Raw genomic sequence first — 25,561 nt, 5'->3', positions numbered from 1 at the left:
TGGCTTGTAATTCCCAGGTTCTGACATGCTTCTCTTCTGACATATAGAAACTATTTTGGCTATTCTCCAGTCCATGGGAACAATCCCAGGCAGTAATAAACTGCAGGTGGAATATCACAGCCCCCGTTTCATTAAGTACTCCAGGGTAAATACCACTCGGGTCAACAGCATTTTCAGCCTTAGGAGTCCTAACCTTAACTAGGAATAATTCTGAACCAACTCCCACAGATTCAGCTTTAGCATCACATCTCTCATGTTCAGCAGTGAAAACAGATTGAAAGTAACCATTCAACACCCCAATCATATCTTGGGATTCTAGACAAAAATGCCCTGCAAGTTCTCTCAAGGTCCTATATGGATCTTGACCACCGATTGACTCATAAGATAACTAAAACAAGGCCTTGTATCACTACCAAACCGATCCAGAATCCTTTTTTTATATGACAGGAATCATGGGATATAATATTTCTTGACACTGGGACTTGCCAGATGCACAGTAATGGTATTTTCAAGTCTTGTAATTTCCTATGTAATATTTGGAAGGAAAACTATATTGGCCTCAAATTAACAGTGAGGCTTTTACATGCATTTGTCTTTTCTGTACATTTGTATGGATTTGACCTGCAGTTAACAATAGCACAAGAAGGGAAACAAGTGAAGCTGTTGAAAATTTGGTGCTATCAGAAGTTCTATGAATTTCCATTACTGCATGCAACTCACTGGAGCCAAAACAAATAACATCATGAAGAGAATCTGTGTTATGGATAAATCAATCATGTGGCTGGTCACAGTCTTACAACAGTGCTTAAGGATAGAGAGAGTTGAACAAGATCGTAAAAAATAAAAGATGTGAACATACACTGGAGTGAAGAAACAGCAGTGATTCCAAATTGAAAGCAATCAAGATCAGTGATTAAAACCATTGAGACATAGAGCTGGGGCCCTAATAACAAGGAGAAATCTTAGCTACCTTTGTGCAGATGGGTCCATCTTATAGGCTGGATTTTTGAGAAAGCTGTTCAGGAGTTCCTTCAACTTTACTGTTTCTTTTTTTGTTTTTTTGCTCGCAGGAGCCTGAACAGTGAAAAACAATATTCTTTGCATTGAAGTTGCAAATCTCCAAATGAATGATTCCCTAAATTAATTACCTAAATTCTATAAATATTGTGAAATGAGGTAACATAATTCATCACTGACTCTAGTGTGATTTTACATTTGAAAAGTAATATTAGAATTTTAAATCTTACAAGCAACTGCATTGTATTTCATGCATCAAAATCAATAAAATATTGTACATTTCTATAAATAATGCTTGAACACATGTACTGTACAATGAAATAACTTATTGTGCAAGTATGAATATAAGACCCGATTTTGACCACGATAGAAGTAGGGATGGCTGGCATTACCAAATTTTGTGACACAATCCCCTCTATTTGAATAGGCTCTTTGCACAAAGAAAATGAGGAGAATATGGTCTGCAAGCTGGTTGGCTACAAGGTGCAAAATTAAAATGAAAGGGAAAGTGCCTGTAATTGGAGGCTGAAGGCAGTGTGCAATGAGGAGATGCCATAGCCTATCTCCTTCAGTAACGGGGTGCTGCTGCAGGAAGTATAGTGAGAGAGGATGGCCTTGTTTGATGCTGAGGATAATATTGAAGTGTAAGCTGCATGGATGAAGCTAACTGATCAGCTGAATCTCCCAGGTCCATCACAGTATTCTATACCAATCTCCCTGTTGGCAACCAGCCCACTCCCCCTCCTCTTCCTGCCTGATCATCATGCTGTATATGTGCTCTTGTGGTGGCACTGAGTTTGCTGTATTCACGCTCTGCTACTGTGATGGGGATTTTAATAGGGGTCGTGAGCCACGAAGCAGGATTTTCTGCTAAAGTACAGCTACCCAGCACTACTCGAGCACAAATGAACCAGAAGTTGCTCTCCCCTCCCCCCGCCCTCCCCACCCGCACCGCCCCCGGTTCTCTGCTCTCCCCTGCCACTGTTGAGACTTTTTGCTGGAGATATCATGGGGTGCAAGTATGGACAAGCACAGTACAAGTAACGAGAATATGTCATCATAGTAACACCAGTACATTCCTACTTATTCTAGATGGAACCCATGTTGCTATCAGGGCTCCACATGGCAACCTGATTGCTTGCATGGACAGGGAGGTATACAGTTCTTTAAATATGTAGATGGATTGCTTGGGCATGCAGAGACGATTTAAATATTAAAGGATTGCAAGGGATTCGAGCCAATAACAGAGTGATCAATAAAACTCCCCAGCCCCACAAAATTAAAAATTCTTTTAGCAGTTCCAAATATCCTTTTTAGCAGACCCACAAGCAGCTGACACACAGGTGCATGAGGTTGCTGCCATTTTCCTCCATCGAGAGATGGGCTCTCTCATGGAAGCAGGAATCCCGCTGGGAACAAATTACTGTACACTAAACAAGGGACAATCCGCCGGGGCCTGGGGCAGGTGAAACTCTTGATTTACTGTAAGTGCACTAGGATTCCATCAAATTGGAAAAGCCCAACAGCCAGCCATTCATTCATTTTCTTGGGACATTCAAATAATGAAAACACTTAAGGACTGTTACATACTAAAAGCAGAATAGCTGCTCTCAGGATAACAGGCATTTACCACTTTTCTGTGGTCAGAAACCATCTACATATTTACAGAGCTGTGTCCCTCCATATCCATGTAAGCAATCAGGTTGCCATGTGGAGCCCTGCTTGCAAAATGGGTACCATCTGGAATAAGTAGAAACAAGGTGCCCAGAGGATTTGAAGAGACAGTTAGAGTTAGAAATAATACAGAATTAGGTGGGATCATAGAAGATACAAACAGTTAGGTTTGGAGTGCATGTGTGTAAATGCACGAAGTGTGGTTAATAAGCTGCAGGTGCAAATATCCACGTGGGAATATGATGTAATGGTGATAACAGAGATCTGGCTCAAAAAAGGGGAGGATTGGATGCTTAATACTCCTGGGGATGGAAAAAAAGGAGGAGGGGTAGCAGTTTTGATTAAGAAAAATATTACAGTGCTCGAAAAAGAAAATGTCCTTGAGGGGTCAAAGACAGAATCTATTTCGTTAGAGTTCAGAAACAATAAAGGAACTATTACGCTACTTGGCGTATTTTATAGGCCACTAAATAGAGGGTAGGAGATAGAGGAGCATATTTGCAGGGAAATTACTGAAAAGTGCATGAACTATAGAGTAGTGATAAATGGAGATTTTAACTACCCCAATATTGAATGGGGCAATGATTGTGTTAAGGACAGAGAGCGGGAGGAATTTCTGAAGTGTGTTCAGAATAGAACTATCTTGATCAGTATGTTTCCTACCCAATGAGGCATTGCTGGATCTAGTCCTGGGGAATGAAGTGGGTAAAGTAGAGAATGTCACAGTGGGGGAGCAGCTTGAGAATAATGATCATGGTATCATAAGGTTTAGATTAGTTATAGACAAGGACAAGGAATAATCTAAAATAAAAATACTTAACTGGAGGAGGGCTAATTTCAGCGAATTGAAGTGGAATCTGGCCCAGGTAAACTGGAATCAAAGAGTGACTGGCAGAAATGTAACAGAGCAATGGGCGGCCTTTAAAGAGGAGATGGTCCGGGTACAGTCGAGGTACATTCCCACAAGGGGGAAAGAGAGGTCAACCAAAGCCAGAGCTCCCTGGATAACGAAGGAGTTAGAGAGTAGGATGAAACAGAAAAAGGGGGCGTATGACAGATGTCAGCCTGATAATACAAGGGAGAATCAGGCTGAATATAAAAAGTGCAGAGGAGAAGTGAAAAAGGAAATAAGAGGGGCAAAGAGATAGTACAAAAAAGGCTAACATAAAATGGAATCCAAAGGTCTTCTATAGACATATTTAACAGCAAAAGTGATGTCAGAGGAGCGTTGACACCGATTAGGGACCAAAATGGAGATCTATTGGTGGAAGCAGGAGGCCTAAATGAGTACTTTGCATCGGTGTTTTCCAAGGAAGAGGATTTTGATAAGCTATGGTAAATGAGGAGGTTGTCGGGATACAGGATGAGATAAAAATAGATAAAGTGGCGGTACTAGAAAAGCTGGCACTACTTAAAGTGGAAAAGTCACCCGGTCTGGATGGGAAGCATCCTGGGTTACTGAGGAACGTAAGGGTGGGAATTGCGGTGGTGCTGGCCACAATCTTCCCATCCTCCTTAGATACAGGGGTGGTGCCAGAGGACTGGAGGATCGCAAATGTTACACCCTTGTTCAAAAAAGGATAAACCTGGCAATTACAGGCCAGTCAGTTTAACAACAGTGGTGGGGAAGCTTTTAGAAACAATAATCAGGGAGAAAATTAACAGCCACTTGGACAAGCATGGACTAATAAAGGAGAGCCAGCACGAATTTGTTAAGGGCAAATCGTGTTTGATTAACTTGATTGAGTTTTTTGATGAGGTAACAGAGAGAGTGTGGATGAGGGCAGTGCAGTTGATGTTGTGTATATGGACTTTCAAAAGGAGTTTGATAAAGTGTCACATAATAGGCTTGTTAGCAAAATTGAAGCCCATGGGCTAAAAGGGGGAGTAACAGCATAGATAAAAAAATTGGCTAAGAGATAGAAAATAGAAAGTTGTGCTGAATGGCTTATTTTTGGACTGGAGGGAGGTATACAGTGGTGTTCCCCAAGATTCAGTACCAGGACCACTGCTGGTTTTGATATACATTAATGACTTGGACTTGGGGGGTACAGGGTACAATTTTGAAATTTGCAGATTATACTAAACTTGGAAGTGTAGTAAACAGTGAGGAAGATAGACAGTGAGCAAGATGACATAGACAGGCTGGTGGAATGGGTGGACACATGGCAGATGAAATTCAACGCAGAAAAGTGTGAGGTGATACATTTTGGTAGGAAGAATGAGGAAAGACAATACAAGCTAAATGATACAATTTTAAAGGGGGTGTAAGAACAGATAGACCTGGGGGTGTCACTGCACAAATTTTTGAAGGTGGCGAGCAGGTTAACAAAGCACTTAAATGGAATTACATAGAACGTATAGCACAGAAATGGGTGTTTATGCTCCCATCTTTCCTCATCTAACTGTCAGCATAACCCTCTATTCCCTTCTCATATGTTTATCCAGTTTCCCCTCTCCCTGTGGTAGCGAGTTCCACATTCTCACCACTCTCTGGGTAAAGAAGTTTCTTCTGGTTTCCCTATTTGATTTCTTGGTGACTATCTTACATTGATATTCCCTAGTTTTGCTCTTCTTCACAAGTGGAAACACTCTCCCGGATCCCACCCGGGAGATGATGGGAAACCCGGAAGGTCGGGTTTCCCAGCACGCTGTGGAATTTTAACTCCACGGCGTGCATGCGACATCAGGGGTGGGTTCCCCACCCGAAAGTGAGCTTGATTGACAGGCTGGCTTCCAGTTGTGCAGGAAACTCGGGGAAGGAGGCCGCAGCAACAGGCAAATGCTGGGCCCAGGATGGTGGGAGAAGGGGTCCAAGACCAATGTGAGTCCGATCCCCGACCCCGGGACTCAGTCGCGATCTCCCAGGGGTGGGGTCCAAGCCCGGTGGTGGGGGGGGGGGAACGGTCCAATCCCCAACCCCGGGGCCGAGTTGCGATCCTGGGGGGGCGGGTGTTCCAGGCCCGGTGGGGGGATGGGTCCAATCCCTGGGGAGAGGGTTCGAATCCCAACTCCAGGGTGGGCTAGGCTGATGGTGGGGGAGCTTGGTGGCTGGGAGGAAGCACTCCTGTACCTCCCGGCCCAGGAGCATTGCTCCCCGAGCTTGAGGCCGCCTCGTTGCAGCCACTGGGATTCCCGGCGCCTGCAGTAAAACCTGCAAAGCAGGTTAAAGTAGAAGCTTCGGGCCTCATTATAATATGTAAATTGCCAACCCGCCTCCTGGCAGCGGGTTGGCGGTTCGCCCCTCCCGTCCCTCCTGAGTTAAAGGTGAAAGTGGGCCGGTTGGAGACGGGTTGGGGTCAGGGTTCACATTTTTTCAACTTTCGCTTCCCCCCACGCCTCCAACCCAGTTCTTATCTCTGAACATTCCGGCCTCTGTGTCCACTCTATCAAAACCTTTCATAATTTTAAAGACCTCTTTTAGGCCACTCCTCATCCTTCACTTTTCAAGAGAAACGAGACCCAGCCTATTTGTTCTTTCCTGATAAGTATAACCTCGCGCTTCTGGTACCATCCTTGTCATAGAGTTAATAAAGTACATGGGATCCTGGGCTTTATAATTAGAGGCATGGAGTACAAAAGCCAGGAAGTTATACTGAAACTATATAAAACACTGGTTCGGCCCCAGCTGGAATATTGTGTCCAGTTCTGGGCACCGCACTTTAGAAAGGATGTGAAGGCCTTGGAGAGGGTACAGAAGAGATTTACTAGAATGGTTTCAGGGATGAGTGAATACGGTTACATGGATAGACTGAAGAAGCTGGGATTGTTCTCCTTAGAGCAGAGATGGCGAAGTGCTAGAAGTGTTTAAAATCATGAAAGGTTTAGATATAGAGTAAATAAAGAGGAACTATATTGAATGGCTGAAGGGTCGATAACCAGAGGGCACAGATTTAAGGTGATTGTCAATAGAACCAGAGGCGACAGGAGGAAAAACTTTTTTACGCAACGAGTGGTTAGGATTTGGAATGCACTGCCTGATCGGGCGGTAGAAGCAGATTCAATAGTAGCCTTCAAAAGGGAATTGGATAAATACTTGAAGGAGAAAAAATTGCAGGAATATGGGGAAAAAGCCGGAGTGGGACTAACTGGATTGCTCTTCGAAAGAGCCGGTGCAGACTCGATGGGCCGACTGGCCTCCTTCTGTGCTGTGCTATTCTATGATTCTGTGATTCTTGGGAAGCCTGCCAGATGTTTAACATTCTCTGCCATCTCCAGTTGGGTGTCTTGTTTCCACTTGGAAAGTGATAAAGTGTTTCCCCAAGCAACTTGCTTTGTACAAGTATAAATTGCCCCACTGGCAGCACAGCGCCTAGCAAAATTTACCCTGCAAGGAATCTTGGAATTCCTGCCGTTTCCCCAAATTATTCCCTGCATTTTTGGTCACAGTGGATTTCAGCTTCTCCACAACTCTTGATATAAAGGCCTAGAAATTCAGTCTGGACACTTTTGGGGCGCTAAAGTCGGGCGTTCGCTAAAGTTAGCGCCCGCCGGAAAGTGTAGGCCACATCGCCGAAATTCAGTAGAGTTGGCCAAGAGTTTGGCCGAGCACTGAAACTGGCGTTGCAATGCTCTCTTCAGGCGCTAAGCCGGCGATGCGGCCTGATAACGCCGAGGCCGGGCGCAGCGCAGGTGCGGTCATGTTTTGATTGACAGCAGACACCCTGACGCCGGCCAGCTCTTAAAGGGGGAAGGGTCGACTTTGACTGCTGCCACGCCCTGCATACTGGAGCCCTGCAGCTAGGCCTCAACACTGCTGGTGGGCCAAAATAGCGCCTGGAGCCATGGAGAGGGCCCGTGAACGAGCGCAGCGCTTCTCAGAGCATGCTCTGAGGGTGCTGATTAATGGTGTCGAAAACAAAAGAGAGATCTTGTGCCCGGACAGTGGCAAGAAGGCTCCCAGGAGCCAGTACAGGAAAGCCTGGAGGAAAATCACCCGCAGGGTGTCATCCACCAGCGATGTCCCCAGGAGTGCGGACCAATGCCGCAAGAAGTACAACGACCTCACTCGGATGGTGAAGGTGAGTACCCTTTCCAGTGTCCTCCTCATCCTTGCATGTGCACCTCACATTATGGGCAAAGGGACCTCAAAGGACTAATGGGCAGCCCTCCTCCCGCAGCAATGGCACTGGCATGATCATCAATAGCACTTTCTGCACTTAACACACTGGCCAAGCTATTCGACCATGGGAGGCAGTGCACACAGCAACAGGGCACCACACTGGCCAAGCTATTCGACCATGGGAGGCAGTGCACACAGCAACAGGGCACCACACTGGCCAAGCTATTCGACCATGGGAGGCAGTGCACACAGCAACAGGGCACCACACTGTACTTAGAGGCCGTCCTTTCTCTTGCAGGCCAAGCTGGCGCGGAATTTGAGGAGCCAGTCTGTCACTGGTGGAGGCCGTCCCGAGTACCAGGCGCTCAGTGAGCTGGAGGAGAGCGTGGCTCGACTCATGCGTGCCCGGGTGACTGGCCCTGTTGCGATCGGAGATGCGGACCCTGTACTGGGACCCACTGGTAAGGACATGACCGGTTGGACCTCTGTCGTTGCCCTTGCACTTCAGATCTACATCCTTTCGCACTGATCGACAAATGCGCATAATGCCACCACTCAGGCCTCCCTCGCTGACGCCCTGTCCTCACTCTAAAGCTACTCTTGTGCCTTCCTGCTTTCAGCTGGTGAGGAGGAGGTGGTCCCTGAAGCTCAGAGTGCCAGGCCCTTGGAGGAGGAGGACGACGAGGACCAGGAGGAAGGCGGCACATCGGGGGAACCCTCATCCGCGCCAGGGGATGGCAATGGAGGGGAGATGTCTGGCCTGCAGGAGAGCCAGGGGGAAGTGTTGCAGGGGAGGGCAGATCCTGGGCCCAGTGGGCTCGAGGCACGCGGGAAGGGTCGGCCAGCTCGGCGGCCTTCTCCCCAGAGGGAGAGTCCGCCCTCCAGTCCGGAGACGGTCCTCGCCCAGGAGGTGCGCCTCCTCGATGAGATGTCGGCGGCGTCTGAGCGGCGCCACCAGGAGTTCATGGGGGTTGTGCAACAGATGCCTCAGGCCATTGAGTCCCTGGCTCATAGTGTGGTCGCTTTCGGGGAATCACAGGCCAGGGGGGTCGAACAACCCGCGGCAGCGCACGACAGGGGTGTCCAGCAACTCGCGGCAGCCCAGGACGCGACTCGCGAGATGAGTGGTGCCGTCCAGACACTGGCAGAGCTGATGCGGGCACATACCAGGGCAGTTCGGGCACTCACTTCTGCCACACTCGCTGTGGCGCGGAAGCATCGCCAGGGCACCCGCCGCCCTGCTGCAGCACAGCGGTCTGGCCTCCACCAGATTGCTGCGCTTGCTGCACTGCCAGCCCGGCCGAGTGCCAGTGTCTCTGGCGAGCAGCGCGCGCCTGCCATCAGCCAGCTTGCCCCCATTGGTGCAGCCGACACTGCCACTCCCCCAGCCAAGGTGCGACGAGCTGCTGCTGAGACTGATGCTGGCCAGCCACAGCTGCAGCAGTCAGCAGCCGGCCCCTCCCGGGCCGGGCCTCGTCTAGGCCGACCCCCAAGGGCATCTGCCGACACGCATTGTGGCCCTCATGAGCCTTCCCCCAGCCTTGCCACACCCGCAGGGCCCAGGTTGAGGCGGAGCAGCAGGTCGGGCAGGGGCCAGAGAAGCCTGTCTAAGGACTCGCCCTCTCGGCACACCCATTAGAGTGTGGTGATAGCGGTTTTTTTTATATTGGGGGGCTTGTGTTCTGGGGGGGCATTATTTTGGTAAGGCCGAGGATCAAGGCATTTTTTGTTTTTATGGGGGTGTTTGTGTTGTGGAGGGGGGGGCTTATTTTTGTAAGGCCGATGATGAAGGCCATTTGGATGGGCAAGTTTTGTTAGTCCTCCCCAGGTTTTGGGAGTCACAGATGTTTTTGACTGTTTTTTGGGGGTCTTGTCTGTTTTTCTGTTTCATGTGGGAAGGGCCCTGAGTTTGTGAAATAAAGCTTTTTATTTATTCAGCATGTCCACGTCTCAGGTTTCAAGTGGTTGTTGCGTTAACCGGCTGAGGGCTTGCGGTGCGGCTGCCTTCAGGTGCGTTCGTTGCCACAGCCCATTCCCTGACAGGGGGCCTAGAAGTGTCGATCAATAAGCCCCCGGCGGACGGCCCTTGGACCTTGTGGCTCCCTCCTGGGCTGGTACTCCTCCTCCTCCTCCTCCTCCTCATGGTCCTCCTGCTCGTCCTCCTGAGGTGGTGGTGCAATGTCAGGTGGCAGTGCCTGAGTCCTGCGGATAGCCAGGTTGTGCCGCATGCAGCACACGACGACGAACTGGGAGACTCTATCTGGCGAATACTGTAGAGATCCGCCGGAACGATCCAGGCAGCGGAACTGTTGCTTGAGGACGCCTATCGTTTGCTCTATGATGTTCTTTGTGGCTTGATGGCTTTCGTTGTATGCCTCCTCCGCTGGGGTCCTGGGCGCGCGGAGCGGGGTCATGAGCTATGTACACAAAGGGTAGCCCTTGTCCCCGATAAGCCATCCCCTTGGTGGAGGCTGTGCCTCGAACATGTCAGCCACAGTAGTCTGGCGCAGGATAAATGCATCGTGGCTGCTTCCTGGGAAGCGGGCATTGACAGCTAGGATGCGCTGCCTGTGGTCACACACCAGCTGTACATTTAGGGAATGGTAGCCCTTCCGGTTGCGGTAATCCTCGGCATTGTGGATAGGTGCCCGCATAGCCACATGCGTGCAGTCAATGGCGCCCTGCACCATGGGGAAGCGCGCGATCCTGGCAAATCCGACTGCACGCTGCTCCTGCCTCTGTCGGGTCATGGGGAAGGAGATGAATTGGTGTCTCCTCGCGAAAAGTGCATCGGTGACCTGCCGGATGCAGCGATGCGCGGCGAACTGGGAGATGTTCGCTATGTCCCCAGCAGCGGCTTGGAAGGAGCCGCTTGCATAAAAGTTCAGAGCCACCGTGACCTTCACTTCCAACGAGAGAGACGTCCTGCACATCAGCTGTGGACGCAGATCTCTGTGAAGCAGCTGGCAGATCTCTGCAACCACCTCCCTTCTGAAGCGCAGCCTCTTAACACAATGCGCCGCAGTCATGGTGAGATAGGACACCTGCTGCCGGTATTGCCTGAGTGGGTAAGGCCTACGTTGCCGACGCCTGATGGCCCCTCTGCGTCTAGGCATGGCTGGCCCTCTCTCACAGCGTCTGCGAGCCCTTCGCACATAATGCTGCAACTGAGGGTTGGACCCCCATACAGCCCCCATAATAAAGTTGAAAACAGTGAAATCAAATGAATCAAATGTCAAAGCACTGGCCAGAAGCCAAAAATACCTCTCCTATGTTGTCCCAAATCAGTAAGCTCTGTCCCTTGGTCTCTGTCCAGAAATCCAAAGCAGTAAAGTCATTGCAGCAAAATGGCTGGGCTTTATAGGTCAGTGTAAGTGCCCTTTAATTAGCGCTCCCCGAGGCCCACAGGGCCTCTGTTGCGTTCCACTTCACAGTTCTTAGCAGCGCCACGCCCACATTGGACGGGCGCCACTGAATTTCCGGTTTGGGGCGCACAAACAGCGTTGCACGACGAGATGACGTCATAAGCTGCGGGCGCAAACACTTTGCGCCGGCGCTAAATGTCAACTGAATTTGGGCGTTGGCGCAGATCGGTTTGCGCCCGGGCGCTAAGTGCCTAGCGCTGGAAATATACCCCTCTTATGGCGTTACCGGCTGGCGCAACCAACTGAATTTCTAGGCCAAAATGTCTACACATTTGCTGGAACTGTGCCAGCTGCAAGAAACCCAAGCTGGTCAGTGCAACCAGAAACGATCAGAGAGTATACCAGCTGTAACTTACATTGAGATACTCGACCACAACTGCTGCATTTTTCAGGGATCTACTTGTAGTTATTTTCCCAGAAGTTTTCTTTCTGCCAAGAAGAGTTTTGTTCCGCCTGTTCAGTTAAAACAAAATAATGGTTTGCATTTAGGCAAGCAAAGCAAAAAACTAATAAATGTGTTGATGGACACCTTGGCCCTGATATTTACTGGGGCCGGGGGTTCCGGAGAGGTGGGAGGAGTTATGATCCCAGCGCCATGAAGTTTTAACTTCATGGCAAGCATGGTTTTTTTTTGAACAGGTTCCCCACCCGGAAGTCAGCCTGATTGACAGGCTCAGTTGCCTGTCGGTCAGGGAGCACTTCAGAAAAGTGCGGAGGTATGTTTAGTGCACGTTGGAGGTAGAGATCGTGGGGGTAGGTAGACTGTGGTTGGGAGGGACGGAGGAGATCGGGTTGGCGGGGGGTGGTTGAAGAAAGAGCGGAAGACGGTCGGAGATCGGGGACAGAGATGGGGGGGTCATGGGAAGAGTCGGAGATCGGGGGCAGAGATGGGGGTTCGGGGGAGAGTTGGAGATCGGGGGGAGATCGGAGGGGGGGCGAATCGGAGATCTGGGGGGCCGGGGAGAGATCGGAGGAGGGGTCGGAGATCGGGGAGAGATCGGAGGGGGTTCGATAATCGATGGTCGGGGGGGGGTCGGTGGTGGGGTGGGGGTGTTGGAGAGATCATGGAGGTGGGAAGGGGTTTGACGTAATAAAGATTCACTACGCACTTGGTTGTACATAAAGCAAGGCTTTAATCGACTTGTAACAAAACATGGAGGTCTAGTTAGTAGTCACTAGCTTCCTGTTTCCAGACTGTCTCTGGCCAAGCTGGGCCCACGCCCTAGAATTTATACTCCTCGGGCGGCGCCCTCAGCTGGCCGTTCAGTAGTACTTCCTTATAGAAGTTTTGATTTATGACAGGGTTTGTAGGGTAAGTTTGTTGGGCCAGGAGGAAACACTCCTGCTCCTCCAGGCCCACAAGCAATGCTGTAAAGGCAGTTACCTGATGGATCCAGCCCTTCTTGCCTCCTTTTACCTACCAGGTTTCCTGAGGCCCTGGAAACCTGGCCGACTGTGCTTAAAAATAGAAACACTGTTAAATTGGAGGCAGCAGCCTCCTTAAAAGGTTTCAATGACTGACCCGTCTCCTGAGCAGAGTGGTCGCCTGCCCCTCATCCCGCCTCCGTTAAAACCAGAAGTGGGTGGGTTCGTGGCAGGCTGGTTTCCTGTTTCCGGTTTTTAACACTTTAACTTCTCATCTGAACCAAACCCACCCGTTTCTGGGGATTAAAATTACGTCCCTGGTTTCTTGTATTGTATTCATTGGTAAAAAATTAACATTTCCTAACAGAATGTTGTTTATGTAGTCTGAAAAGAAGCAGTTGCATATTAATAATACAAATAAATTATTATGTTTTCCAAAAAATGTTCAATGTTGGCCTGCAGCCTTTTTTTCCCAATGGAATACTGACAATACTGGCCAAAGGCAAATCAAATTGGAGATTTAGCTTGTCAAAGCAAATTTTCTTCCGCAGCAAAAAAGCTACTTTTCAAGCTACACAGCACATTTTCTGATCTGGTCATGTTTGTCAACATTAACTAATAGTGTTTGATTTACATGGGAGTGTGCTTACTGTTTGATAGACACTACAGCTTCATTCACCCATTTTGAAACATGTTCTAAATTCTCCTCTCGTACCGCTCTGTGCAGCAACAGTACAAGGTACTCCAGGAATCGATCTTTGTCTTTAAGCCTCATTACTGCAACAGAGGAGATATTAAAACGTCTTTTAACAAGAGAACATTTCTGTAGGTTGGCAATCCAATTATATTTCTTACAGGACGATTCTGCCAGATTAACAGACATGTCCCACAGTTATACAGGCAAGAATGTGGCAAATGACTACAGGTACTAAATTAGAAAAACTAACAAGAGTAAATCTATACTCTATAATCCATTCCTGGAATATTAACAAACAGGGGCTGAAATCTGCGGCCCATCTGGTGAACTGCCACCATAACCCCAGCCGAAGGACAAACTAGCATTTTGACCAGAACCTGGAAAGACTGGGTCCCAAGCGTTGAGGGAGAATTCCCACTTGGCCTTGTAAGGAGTGGAGCTTCCTTGAAGAGATGGCATCAAAGGAGCAGGGAGTGTGAAGATCGGAGTTTCCGTCCCCCGGGGCTCACTTAACAGGGTCATGATCGGTGACTGTTATGCCTGATAAGGTGGACCAGGCCACCCAACAATGATAAGTGGGACCCCCAAACAGGAGCTCTAATGTTGGGGCATTTTTATATATTAAAGGTGCTATATCAATGTAAGTTGTGTTGTTTTGTAAGGTTAGTTTTTTTTTATAATTTCAACGCAGCTTCCTTGCTTCCCGGAGTGGAAACAGTGTGCCACATAGGAATTGCTAGATAAAAACAGACCAAGGTCCATCTAGTTCAGCTTCTACCATCCTGGTAGTCACATTACATAGAATTACATAGAAGTTACAGCACATTAACAGGCCATTTGGCCTAACCGGCCTATGCCGGTGTTTGTGCTCCACACAAGCCTCCTCCCACTCTATTTACTTCATCTAACCCTATCAGAATATCCTTCTATTCCTTTCTCCCTCATGTAGTTAGCTAGCTCCCCCTTAAATGCATCTATGCTAATCACCTCAATTACTCCATGTGATAGCGAGTTCCATAATCTCACCACACTCTGAGTAAAGAAGTTTCTCTTGAATTACTTACTGGATTTTTTAGTGACTATCTTGTATTATGGCCCCTAGTTTTGGACTCCCGCACAAGTGGAAATATCTTATCTACGTCTACCCTATCGAACCAGCTTCATAATTTTAAAGACCTTTATCAAGTCACCTCTCAGTCTTCTCTTTTCTAGGGGAAACAGCCCCAGCCTGTTCAAACTTTCCTGATACAGGAAACTTTGTGTTATCCGGAGGCTAAATGTCCGGCAAGCTCGAGCCACCGGCAAAAATCAGGAGCTGTTTTGTTAGGTTTTTTTTCTTCTCGTGGCTTTTTTTTCCTTCTCGTGGCTTTTTTTTCAACAGTCAGGCTCTGCAAAGTCTCTCTGAAGCTGTTGCTAAACGACAGAGACGCTTCCAAGGTACGGCCGACTGTTTAGAAGCTGTTGCTAAGCAACAGTGTTTGTTGCCAGATACAGAGCTGAAAAGCTCCGTATGCTTCAACATTAACGCTGGAGTGTCCGGCAGTTTTGAGGGAACGGCAACAGCTCGGTCCCGTCGGTGCCGGATAGCACAATGTTTCCTGTAGTTGTGCCCTCTTAATTCTGGTAACATCCTTGGAAATCATTTTTGCACTTTCTCCAGTGCCTCTATATCTTTTTTATAATATGGAGACAGTACTCGAAGTGTGGTCTAACCAACAAGGTTCCATATAAGTTTAACACAACTTTTCTGCTTTTGAATTCTGTTCATTAGAAGTGAACCCCAATGCTTTGTTTACACTTTTTATGGCCTTGTTAACCTGCGTTGCTACTTTTACATGATACAATGATAATGGAGTTGTTGATTAATCATAGCATGTCTAGACCCTTTAGAATCTTAAAAACAACAATCATATCACCTCTCAGTCTTCTCTTTTGCAGTAAGAACATGTGCAGTTTACGTAATCACTCCTCATAATCCCTTCAACCATTCTGGTTGGTCTCCTCTCTATCCTTTCAATAATTGCAATATCCTTTTTGTACCGCGGTGACCAAAACTGTACACAGTTGGTCACACCAATAACTTATAAAGTGGCAGGACCACCTCACAATTTCAGCTGAAAATTGTCCTTTTAATACAGCCACCTTTTGCCCTCATTCCGCACCCCCCCACCCCCCACCAACCAAGGGCATGGACTATGTCCCAACCTCGGAAAATCCCCCAGGGTCAGTGGCGGAGGTTCCTCGCAGGCGTGATCCCAGTGATTGTCAGAGACATACTGTATGAAAATGTACCAAGTAATATTCAAATACAATTAAAGTATTTAATGTGTCACAAAGCGGAAACATTCTACCTCTGTTGTAAGCAGTATTTATTGATGCGAATGCGATGGTTGTGTACAACACATTAGAGGCTTCATTTCCAGTCAATGCTCCTGTTTTCACTGGAAAAATAATTTAAAATGAAGAAGAAGTATACTTACTAATTTAGGAATTCCAAAAGTGGAAACTACTTGGATAGTAATCCAAAATTTGTCTAAAGCTATTGTACATACTAAAAGTGTTACATCGTAAGATCAATTAATTAACAAAGTGTGGAAACATAAAAGAGACAGATTTCCCATGTTGAATATTTATAGCAAAATTTCAAACACAGTGATAAAGAACAACATTAAAAGAAAAGACTTGGATTTATATAGCGCCTTTCACAACCTCAGGATGTCCCAAAGCGCTTTACAGCCAATGAAATGCTTTCTGAAATGTAGGAAATGCAGCAGCCAATATGCGCAAAGCAAGGTCAGCAATGTGATAATGACCACATTTAGTGATGTTGGTTGAGGGATAAATATTGGCCTGAACAAACTCCCTTGCTCTTCTTTGCTATAGTGCCGTGGGATTTTTTACATCCACCCGATAGGGCAGACAGGGCCTTGGTTAAACATCACATGACACCAACAGTGCAGAACTCCCTCAGTACTGCACAGAAGTGGCAGCCTAGATTTTGTGCTCAAGTCCCTGGAATGTGAGTTAAACCCACAACCTTCTGACTCAGAAGCAAGAGTGTTACCACTGAGCCACAGCTGACACAGTTTCACTACAAGTTGTGAACAGAAATCTGCTACGTACAAAAGCAGTACACTGATTGACATCACACTTTGCCAAAAAGTAGTGACAAAACTTTGTGTTTTCTACCTTCCTTTTTTAGATTAGCCAAACTTTCGTCCATTGCCTTCACCTGCAGCTGTAAAGAGCTCTGCATTGCTAATTTCTGCTGGTCGATGGTGCTTTCCCATTTGTCCTAAAAAAAAGTATAAGAATATTTAGAAAAAACTTAGATTGTAATTTATTCTGTTTATATTGAAAGAGAACATTAAGTAGAAAGAGACTCTCATACGCATGATTGATATCTTTCAAGCTGTCAAATTATCCCACAGAAAATACTACCCACCCATCCATACACGTCTACACACTTAAGTCTCGAGCTAAAAGAGTAATTTCTCTGAATTTTAAACTCATGGTTACTTTTCCAGCCACTGACCTACTGTGGTGTTCAGTATAGTCACTGCATTTTTGATCTTTTAGCCTGAATTATACACCTCTGGAATTCTGCTTTTATACACTTTGCTGAATTTGTCATCATTTTGGTCATCTCCAGAGCCTTTGACATTTTACAAAAGTTATACTTATAACTATAAAAGTAATAATTAATCTTTGAATGGGGGAAGGTCCTTGATTATCCCATCGTCTTTAAATGCTCACTAATTTATCTTGCATTATGGGTTCTAAAAGGTTTCCCACAACCGATGTTAGACTAACTCTAGTTAGCTGGTTTCCCCTTTCTCTCTTCTTGGAGAGGCGTTACATTGGCTAGCCTCTAGTCGCCGCCATAATTTGCAATCTCTGAATTCTAACCTACAGCTACCACATTTTACATTTCACATCTTCACTCTTAGCTCTTTTGGTCACAAATGGAACTCCTTTATTGCCAAAACAGCCTCCATAGCTTGTTTTTTTCTCTCTTTTGAATAAAACACTATCTTTTCCCTCAACAACTCTTAACCCTCTGTAAATTCCAAGTCTGTCCAAGACTTGAATAGTGCTTCCATTTCTGGACAACATTCAAAAAATAGTTTGTTGTGCAGTAGGTAATCCTCTCACCTCTAGCTTCCATATCTCTCTCTGTTGCAATCTTTCTTGTTTTACTCCATTTTGTCAATGGTGCTATGGTTATTGCTCCTCTAGATTTTCCTCTCTTGATTCTCAGAAGCTCTAAATGCTCCTTCCTTTACAACAACAACTTACATTTATATAGCACCTTTAAGAGGAAAATGTCCTAAGGCTGTTCACAGGAGCATAATCAGACTAAAATTGACACCAAGCCAAAGAAAGAGATATTAAGAGTTAAAGAGATAGGTTTTAAGGTGGGTCTTAAAGAAGGAGAGAGGTGGAGAGTGTAGTGATCAATAGCATGTCATTCTATAGTGGACACTAGGTGGAGCTGTGTAGAGCTGTATATAGCTGTATGTATAAGACTACACTACCCAGCTGTATGATATTAAGACTACATTACCCATGAGGCACTAGGCTACCCACAAGGCAACAGTCAAGATGGCAGCCTGCACACAGGAGCACACATGGAAGCCTCTACAGATACTGTACCTAGAGAACGTGTACTGAATAAATGACTAGCTAGAAGCTAGCTGTGTTCATAATAAGAATGTCTAGTTATTAATGAACATAACAGAGAGGTGTTCAGGTTCAGGAACTTTCTACATCCTTCCATCTTTAAAGCTCATCCCACCATAGGCATTCTTTCCCATCTCATTATGAAACTGCCTACCTCTCTCAAGACTTCGTTCCTCCAATTTCCAAGCTTTAAAAACCCAAATTCGGTGTCCAATATCATTTATCCCACCTCCTTTCCTACTCATTTCAAACCTGGTAAAGTCCTGCATTAAGTCCTCAAAATTCTCAATTTGAAAAACAGTGGATGTTAGATTACCTACCTTTGGTATAATCTTCAAATTTAACTTCTACATACAAGCAAGATATTACCATCATAAAATAGGGGGGTTAGGGGAAGCCTTGGGACGCTCTCTTACAATCAGAAGTCACCTCTAACAGCAGTACTCCTTTTACAAGAAGTCAGATAACTTTCTCCATTTTACATTCTGTAAGAATCTTTTCTGGACCATGCCTAAGTTATCTGCCAGCAAAAGGCACCATTGAACTCCTAAGTAGTTGTCAGACTTGGCTTAGCGGTAGCACTCAATGAGCAAGAAATTTGTGTTCACCAATAAAGTTGCTGGTGTCACCGGCAACTGGAGCTAACGGCTAATGAAAATGGCCGCAATGCTAACGGGGCAAAATTTGTCTGGGGGGCCTGGAGATTGGTGGTGCAGCACTTAGCTTCCATGCAACGCCGTCCTGGTGACGTTACTGGAGGCAACCAACGCGAAGTTCCTGTCCAGGTGTGGTGTTCGAACATTGCTCAGCCTCTGGAAGCGAGGCTGTGGAGCTTACAAGGAATTGTGGGCAATTAACATACGAACATACGAATTAGGAGCAGGAGTAGGCCACTCGGCCTTCGAGCCTGCTCCGCCATTCAATAAGATCATGGCTGATCTGATTACTCCACATTCCCACCTAACCCCGATAACTTATCACCCCCTTGCTTACCAAGAATCTATCTACCTCTGCCTTAAAAGTATTCAAAGACACTGCTTCCACCGCCCTCTGAGGAAGAGAGTTCCAAAGACTCATGACCCTCTGTGAGAAAAAATTTCTCCTCATCTCTGTCTTAAATGGGCGACCCCTAGTTCTAGATTCTCCCACAAGAGGAAACATCCTCTCCACATCCATCCTGTCCAGACCCCTCAGGATCTTATATGTTTCAATCAAGTCACCTCTTACTCTTCTAAACTCCAGCGGATACAAGCCTAGCCTGTCCAACCTTTCCTCATAAGACAACCCGCCCATTCCAGGTATTAGTCTAGTAAACCTTCTCTGAACTGCTTGGATAGAGAACTGGTTGGCGGACAGAAAGCAAAGAGTTGGAATAAACGGGTCGTTTTCCGAGTGGTAGGCAGTGGCTAGTGGGGTACCGCAAGGATCGGTCCTAGGACCCCAGCTGTTCACAATATATATTAATGATCTGGACGAGGGAATTGGATGTAATATCTCCAAATTTGCAGACGACACAAAGCTGGGTGGGAGGGTAAGCTGTGAGGAGGATGTAGTGAAACTCCAGTACGATTTGGACAGATTGGGTGATTGGGCAGAAACATGGCAAATGAACTATAATGTGGATAAATGTGAGGTTATCCACTTTGGTGGCAAAAACAGGAAGGCGGATTATTATTTGAATGGCAATAGATTGGGAGAAGGGGAAGTGCAAAGAGACCTGGGTGTTCTTGTGCACCAGTCGCTGAAGGTAAGCATGCAGGTGCAGCAGGCGGTTAAGAAGGCAAATGGTATGTTGGCCTTCGTAGCAAGAGGGTTCGAGTACAGGAACAAGGATGTCTTGCTACAGTTGTACAGGGCCTTGAGTATTGTGTGCAGTTTTGGTCGCCTTACCTGAGGAAGGACGTTCTTGCCATGGAAGGAGTGCAGCGAAGATTCGCCAGGCTGATACCTGGGATGGCAGGAATGACCTATGAGGAGAGATTGTGTCGATTGGGCTTATACTCACTGGAGATTAGAAGATTGAGAGGGGATCTCATCGAAACTTATAAAATTCTGTCAGGCCTGGACAGACTAGATGCAGGAAGGATGTTTATGATGGCCGGGGAGTCCAGAACCAGGGGTCATAGTCTAAGGATAAGGGGTAAGCCATTTAGGACTGAAATGAGGAGGAATTTCTTCACCCAGAGAGTGGTGAACCTGTGGAATTCTCTGCCACAGAGGGCGGTGGAGGCCAGTTCATTAAATATATTCAAAAAAGAGTTGGATATATTTCTTAAGGCTAAAGGGATCAAGGGATATGGGGAGAAGGCAGGGACAGGGTACTGAATTTGGATGATCAGCCATGATCTCATTGAATGGCGGAGCAGGCTCGAAGGGCCGAATGGCCTACTCCTGCTCCTATCTTCTATGTTTCTATGTTTCAATGCATTTACATGACTGTGAATTAAAGGGGCCATGCACACTGAAGTAATACAAATTAAAATCCAGTGAAACGATGCAGTTTTCAGCCCTTTCTGCCTTTTCAAAAAAAAATTTACATTAACAAGTCCCAAATGTGAATAGTCAGCTCTTAAAGCTGAATTCCCTTCCTAACCTCAAAAAATGGGAAAACTGCTTCAGCACTAACACAAATGGCTCAGCAAGCCAGGGAAGGGGCATCCAGGGTCTCGCACGCAGCACTCCAGCTTTGCAAGACAGGTCCTCTACCCACAGGGGCCAGGAAGCCCTCCAGAAAGAATGATGTGGGAGTACATCACCGAGGCTGTCAATGCCAGCAGTGTCGCCCCAGCACCTGGCTCCAGTGCCCAAAGAAGCTTCATGACCTCAGACCACTGGTCAAGCTCAGTGAATGCATCGTCAAAATCCGTCTCCTACCAACTGCACCACTAGCCTCACACACTGTTTAATGCCCAATCACTCACCTACCAATCTGCATTAATCACGAGGCACATCTCTAATTCCTAGCCTCACCTCACCCCCTTGGAAAAAACGGTGCAGGCCATTCTTGCCAGGGGCATGGCTGAGCCCTTGGCCAGCAGCAGGGAGGAAAGGATACAAAATGCTGGTATCCTCAAACGTTATCCTCCTTCTAGCATGCTTCTCATGCTTTCCCGCCCTCCTGTCACCACAACTCCACCCTTGTGCCTTCCTCATTTCACACACCCAAGAAATGCAGCCTGCCCAGCGAGTGGGTGACCAAGAAGAGGGAGAGGAGAATGAAGAAGAACAAGATTGATTTGACACTCCCATCCACCAGTTCCTAAAGGTCAACCAGCAAGGCCATATGCAGTGTCCCCCACTGAAAGTCAGCAACATTCCACCAGCTCTGCTGCAGCCACTGGAGTAGCACTGCATGACGTCCTTCCCCAGCCGGAAGTCGGCGCAGACCGCGCAGGGAACGCAAACAGAAGCGGGGTAAGAGGGCCGGAATCCAAAATAGGCTGAAGAGGGCCCCACACAAACCCTCCCTCCCAAGTATTTTCCTGGCCAACATCAGGTCACTAGAAAACAAAATGGATGAGATCAAACTTGATCTCTCCTCACAGAAAAGGACAAAGGAATGCTGCGCCATGATCTTCACAGAGACCTGGTTGAACAACGGCATCCCTGACACCACCATCCAACTAGAAGGACGCACGGTCTTCCGCGCCGACAGAACTGCAGACTCCGGTAAGAGCAAGGGAGGCGGTTTGTGCATTTACACTAACAATGCCTGGTGCACTAACACTGACATAATCGATAGATCCTGCTCGGCTGATTTGGAATTCCTCATGGTAAGGTGCAGACCCTTCTACCTGCCTCGGGAATTCACGGCTGTTATCATCACTGCGGTCTACATCCCACCACACGCTAATGCCAAACTAGCACTGAAGGACCTCTACAGGGCCATCAGCGAACAACAAACTGCGCACCCAGACGGAGCTTTTATAGTCGTGGGGGACTTCAATCACATAAACCTAAAAACTGTACTGCCGAAATTCCACCAGAATGTTTCCTGCCCCACAAGAGGGGAGAACACACTGGATCAAGTCTACACGAGCATTGTAGACGCTTATAAGGCCATTCCCTGCCCCCACCTTGGGAAGTCTGACCACCTCTCCCTGTTTCTAGCCCCGGCATACAAACCGCTCATCAAAAGAGTGAGAACATCAGTGAGATCAGTGAAAGTATGGCCAGAGGGGGCAGTCTCGGAGCTTCAGGATTGCTTCGAACGCACTGATTGGGGCATGTTTGCCCATAATGACATCGAGGAATACGCATCCACAGTGCTATTCTACATTAACAGTTGCGTCGAGGTCGTCACGGCCCATAAAAATATCAGGACATACCCCAACCAGAAACTCTGGATGAAAGGAGAGGTCCGCTCGCTGTTGAAAGCACGTGACGCAGCATTTAAATCTGGCGATGCGGCGGCTTACAGTGCAGCTAGGACCAACCTAAAAAAGGGTATCAGGACTGCCAAAAGGAAACAGACACTGCGGATAGAGGATCATTTCCACAACAACTCGGACCCCCGGCGCATGTGGCAAGGCATCCAGTCCATCACTGACTACAAGAGCAAAAACACCAGCCCCCCGGTTAGCGATGCCTCCCTTCCGGAGGAGCTTAACAACTTCTACGCTCGCTTTGACAGGGACAACAGGGAGCCGGCTACCAAAGCCTTGCCACCCCTGGAAGACCAGGTGCTCACTCTGTCGACCTCCGACGTAAGGGGTGTTCTACGCGGAGTGAACACACGAAAGGCTGCTGGACCGGATAGCATCCCTGGACAGGTACTCAAGGAATGTGCTGATCAGCTGGCTGATGTCTTCACCGCCATCTTCAATCTGTCATTGGCCCACGCAGTAGTCCCTACATGTTTCAAGACCGCTACCATTATTCCTGTGCCAAAACAAACGGCTGTGATGTGCCTGAACGACTATCGACCTGTCGCACTCACACCCATCATAATGAAGTGTTTCGAGAGACTGGTCCTGGCTCACATCAAAGCCAGTGTTCCCGCCTCTCTTGACCAACACCAGTTTGCCTATCGGGCAAACAGATCAACGGAGGATGCAATCACAACTGCTCTACACTCTGCTCTGATTCACTTAGATGGTAAAGAGACCGACATCAGAATGCTGTTCATAGACTACAGCTCAGCATTCAACACTATCGTCCCCAACAAGCTGGCCACCAAACTCCACACTCTTGGCCTGAACACTTCCCTCTGCAACTGGACCCTGGACTTCCTAACAAACAGACCCCAGTCTGTCAAATTAGGTAACCACACCTCCCCCCGCTGACCCTGAACACGGGGGCCCCACAAGGATGTGTGCTGAGCCCTCTCCTCTACTCCCTCTTCACCCACGACTGTGTGGCTGTTCATGGTTCCAACAGCATCATCAAGTTTGCGGATGATACCACGGTAGTAGGCCAGATCACCAACAACGATGAGTCAGCCTACAGGGAGGAGGTCCAGGATCTCGTGAAGTGGTGCGCCGATAACAACCTGGCCCTTAACATCAAGAAAACCAAAGAAATCATTGTGGACTTCAGGAAGTCTAAAGGCGGAAGTCACACCCCCATCCACATCAATGGGGCTGTGGTGGAAAGGGTGGACAGCTTTAAGTTCCTCGGAGTCCACATCACGGAAGACCTCTCCTGGTCCCTCAATACCTCCTCTCTGGTGAAGAAGGCCAAGCAGCGCCTATAAGAACATAAGAACATAAGAAATAGGAGCAGGAGTAGGCCAATCGGCCCCTCGAGCCTGCTCCACAATTCAATAAGATCATGGTTGATCTGATCCTAACCTCAAATCTTCGATCACTCTGCATCCACCCGAACCCATGTGATCTCCCGGGAGAGGCGAAAAACCAGATAAAGACCCAATGGCCAATTTGGGAGAAAAAATCTGGGAAATTCCTCTCCGACCCATCTAGGCGATCGAAATTCTTCCAGGAGATCACTCTGTCCCTATATTTTCTACAGTACTTACCTTCTGTAAAGGCGATCTCCACCCAAGCCAGGAACAGGAATAAAACCATCTCCTGAAATCTAACACAGAATTAGAACACAGTAGGTGCAGAACAAGGCTACACGGCCCCTGGGCCCACTCCACTACCCACAGGGCCATGACCATTCCGAACCTAGACTCATGTCCAATTTCCTGCCCGCTCCCCGTAACCCTTAATTCCCTTTACTTCTAGGAAACTATCTATTTCTGTTTTAAATTTATTTAATGATGTAGCTTCCACAGCTTTCTGGGGCAGCAAATTCCACAAGCCTACCACCCTCTGAGTGAAGAAGTTTCTCCTCATCTCAGTTTTGAATGAGCAGCCCCTTATTTTAAGATTATGCCCCCTAGTTCTAGTTTCACCCATCATTGGGAACATCCTCACCGCATCCACCCGATCAAGCCCCTTCACAATCTTATATGTTTCAATAAGATTGCCTCTCATTCTTCTGAACTCCAATGAGTAGAGTCCCAATCTACTCAACCTCTCCTCATATGACCACCCCCTCATCCCTGGGATTAACCGAGTGAACCTTCTTTGTACTGACTCGAGAGCAAGTATGTCTTTTCTTAAGTATGGACACCAAAACTGTATGCAGTATTCCAGGTGCGGTCTCACCAATACCTTGTACAACTGCAGCAATACCTCCCTGTTTTTATATTCCATCCCCCTAGCAATAAAAGCCAACATTCCATTGGCCTTCTTAATCACTTGCTGCCCCTGCATACTAACTTTTTGAGTTTCGTGCACCAGGACCCCCAGATCCCTTTGTACTTCAGTACTTTCCAGTTTCTTGCCATTAAGATAATAACTTGCTCTATGATTTTTCCTGCCAAAGTGCATAACCTCACACTTTCCAGTATTGTATTCCATCTGCCAAATCTCTGCCCACTTACTTAGCCTGTCTATGTCCCTTTGCAGGTTTTTTATGTCCTCCTCACTCACTAATTTCCGTCCCATCTTTGTATCATCTGCAAACTTTGATATGTTACACTCGGTCCCCTCCTCCAAATCGTTAATATAGATTGTAAAGAGTTGGGGACCCAGCACTGACCCCTGCGGAACACCACTAGTTACTGGTTGCCAATCTGAGAACGAACCATTTTTCCCAACTCTCTGCTTTCTGTTAGAGAGCCAATCCTCCACCCACGCCAGAATATTACCCCCAATCCCGTGATTTTTTATCTTGAGCAATAATCTTTTGTGTGGCACCTTGTCAAATGCCTTTTGGAAGTCTAAATACACTACGTCCACTGGTTCCCCTTTATCCACCCTGTATGTTACTTCCTCAAAAAACTCAAGCAAATTTGTCAAACATGACTTCCCCTTCATGAAACCATGCTGAGTTTGTCCTATTAAATTATGTTTATCCAAATGTCCTGTTACTGTCTCCTTAATAATGGACTCTAACATTTTACCAACTACAGACGTTAGGCTAACAGGTCTATAGTTTCCAGCCTTCTGCCTGCTACCCTTTTTAAATAAGGGTGTTACATTAGCAGTTTTCCAATCTGCCGGGACCTTTGCTGAGTCCAGTGAGTTTTGGAAAATTATTACCAATGCATCCACAATCCCTACCACTACTTCCCTCAAGACCCTAGGATGCAAGCCATCAGGTCCAGGGGATTTATCCGCCTTGAGT

General features: G+C 47.2%; 1 protein-coding gene across 4 annotated transcripts in view; it reads right to left on the bottom strand.

Annotated features, from left to right (window-relative positions):
* The window catches only part of cfap54 (cilia and flagella associated 54), an 859,633-nt gene that overhangs the window by 507,931 nt on the left and 326,141 nt on the right, over nt 1-25,561 (bottom strand). For all 4 annotated transcript variants that reach the window (XM_086009903.1, XM_086009902.1, XM_086009901.1 and 1 more), the window contains 5 exons: nt 16,430-16,535; nt 15,592-15,681; nt 13,194-13,320; nt 11,535-11,631; nt 971-1,074 (listed from right to left, as the gene is read on the bottom strand). In XM_086009903.1, the coding sequence (XP_085866029.1) occupies nt 971-1,074; nt 11,535-11,631; nt 13,194-13,320; nt 15,592-15,681; nt 16,430-16,535 (524 nt within the window). The remainder of the gene's footprint in view (nt 1-970; nt 1,075-11,534; nt 11,632-13,193; nt 13,321-15,591; nt 15,682-16,429; nt 16,536-25,561) is intronic.

The sequence above is a fragment of the Somniosus microcephalus genome, chromosome 17 (assembly GCF_052327205.1).
Source record: "Somniosus microcephalus isolate GS21.2 chromosome 17, FLI_Smic_1.0, whole genome shotgun sequence".
NCBI classification, from domain to species: Eukaryota; Metazoa; Chordata; class Chondrichthyes; order Squaliformes; family Somniosidae; genus Somniosus; species Somniosus microcephalus.
The sequence above is the reverse complement of the archived record's forward strand: the minus strand, read 5'-3'. Positions and strand labels throughout refer to the sequence as shown.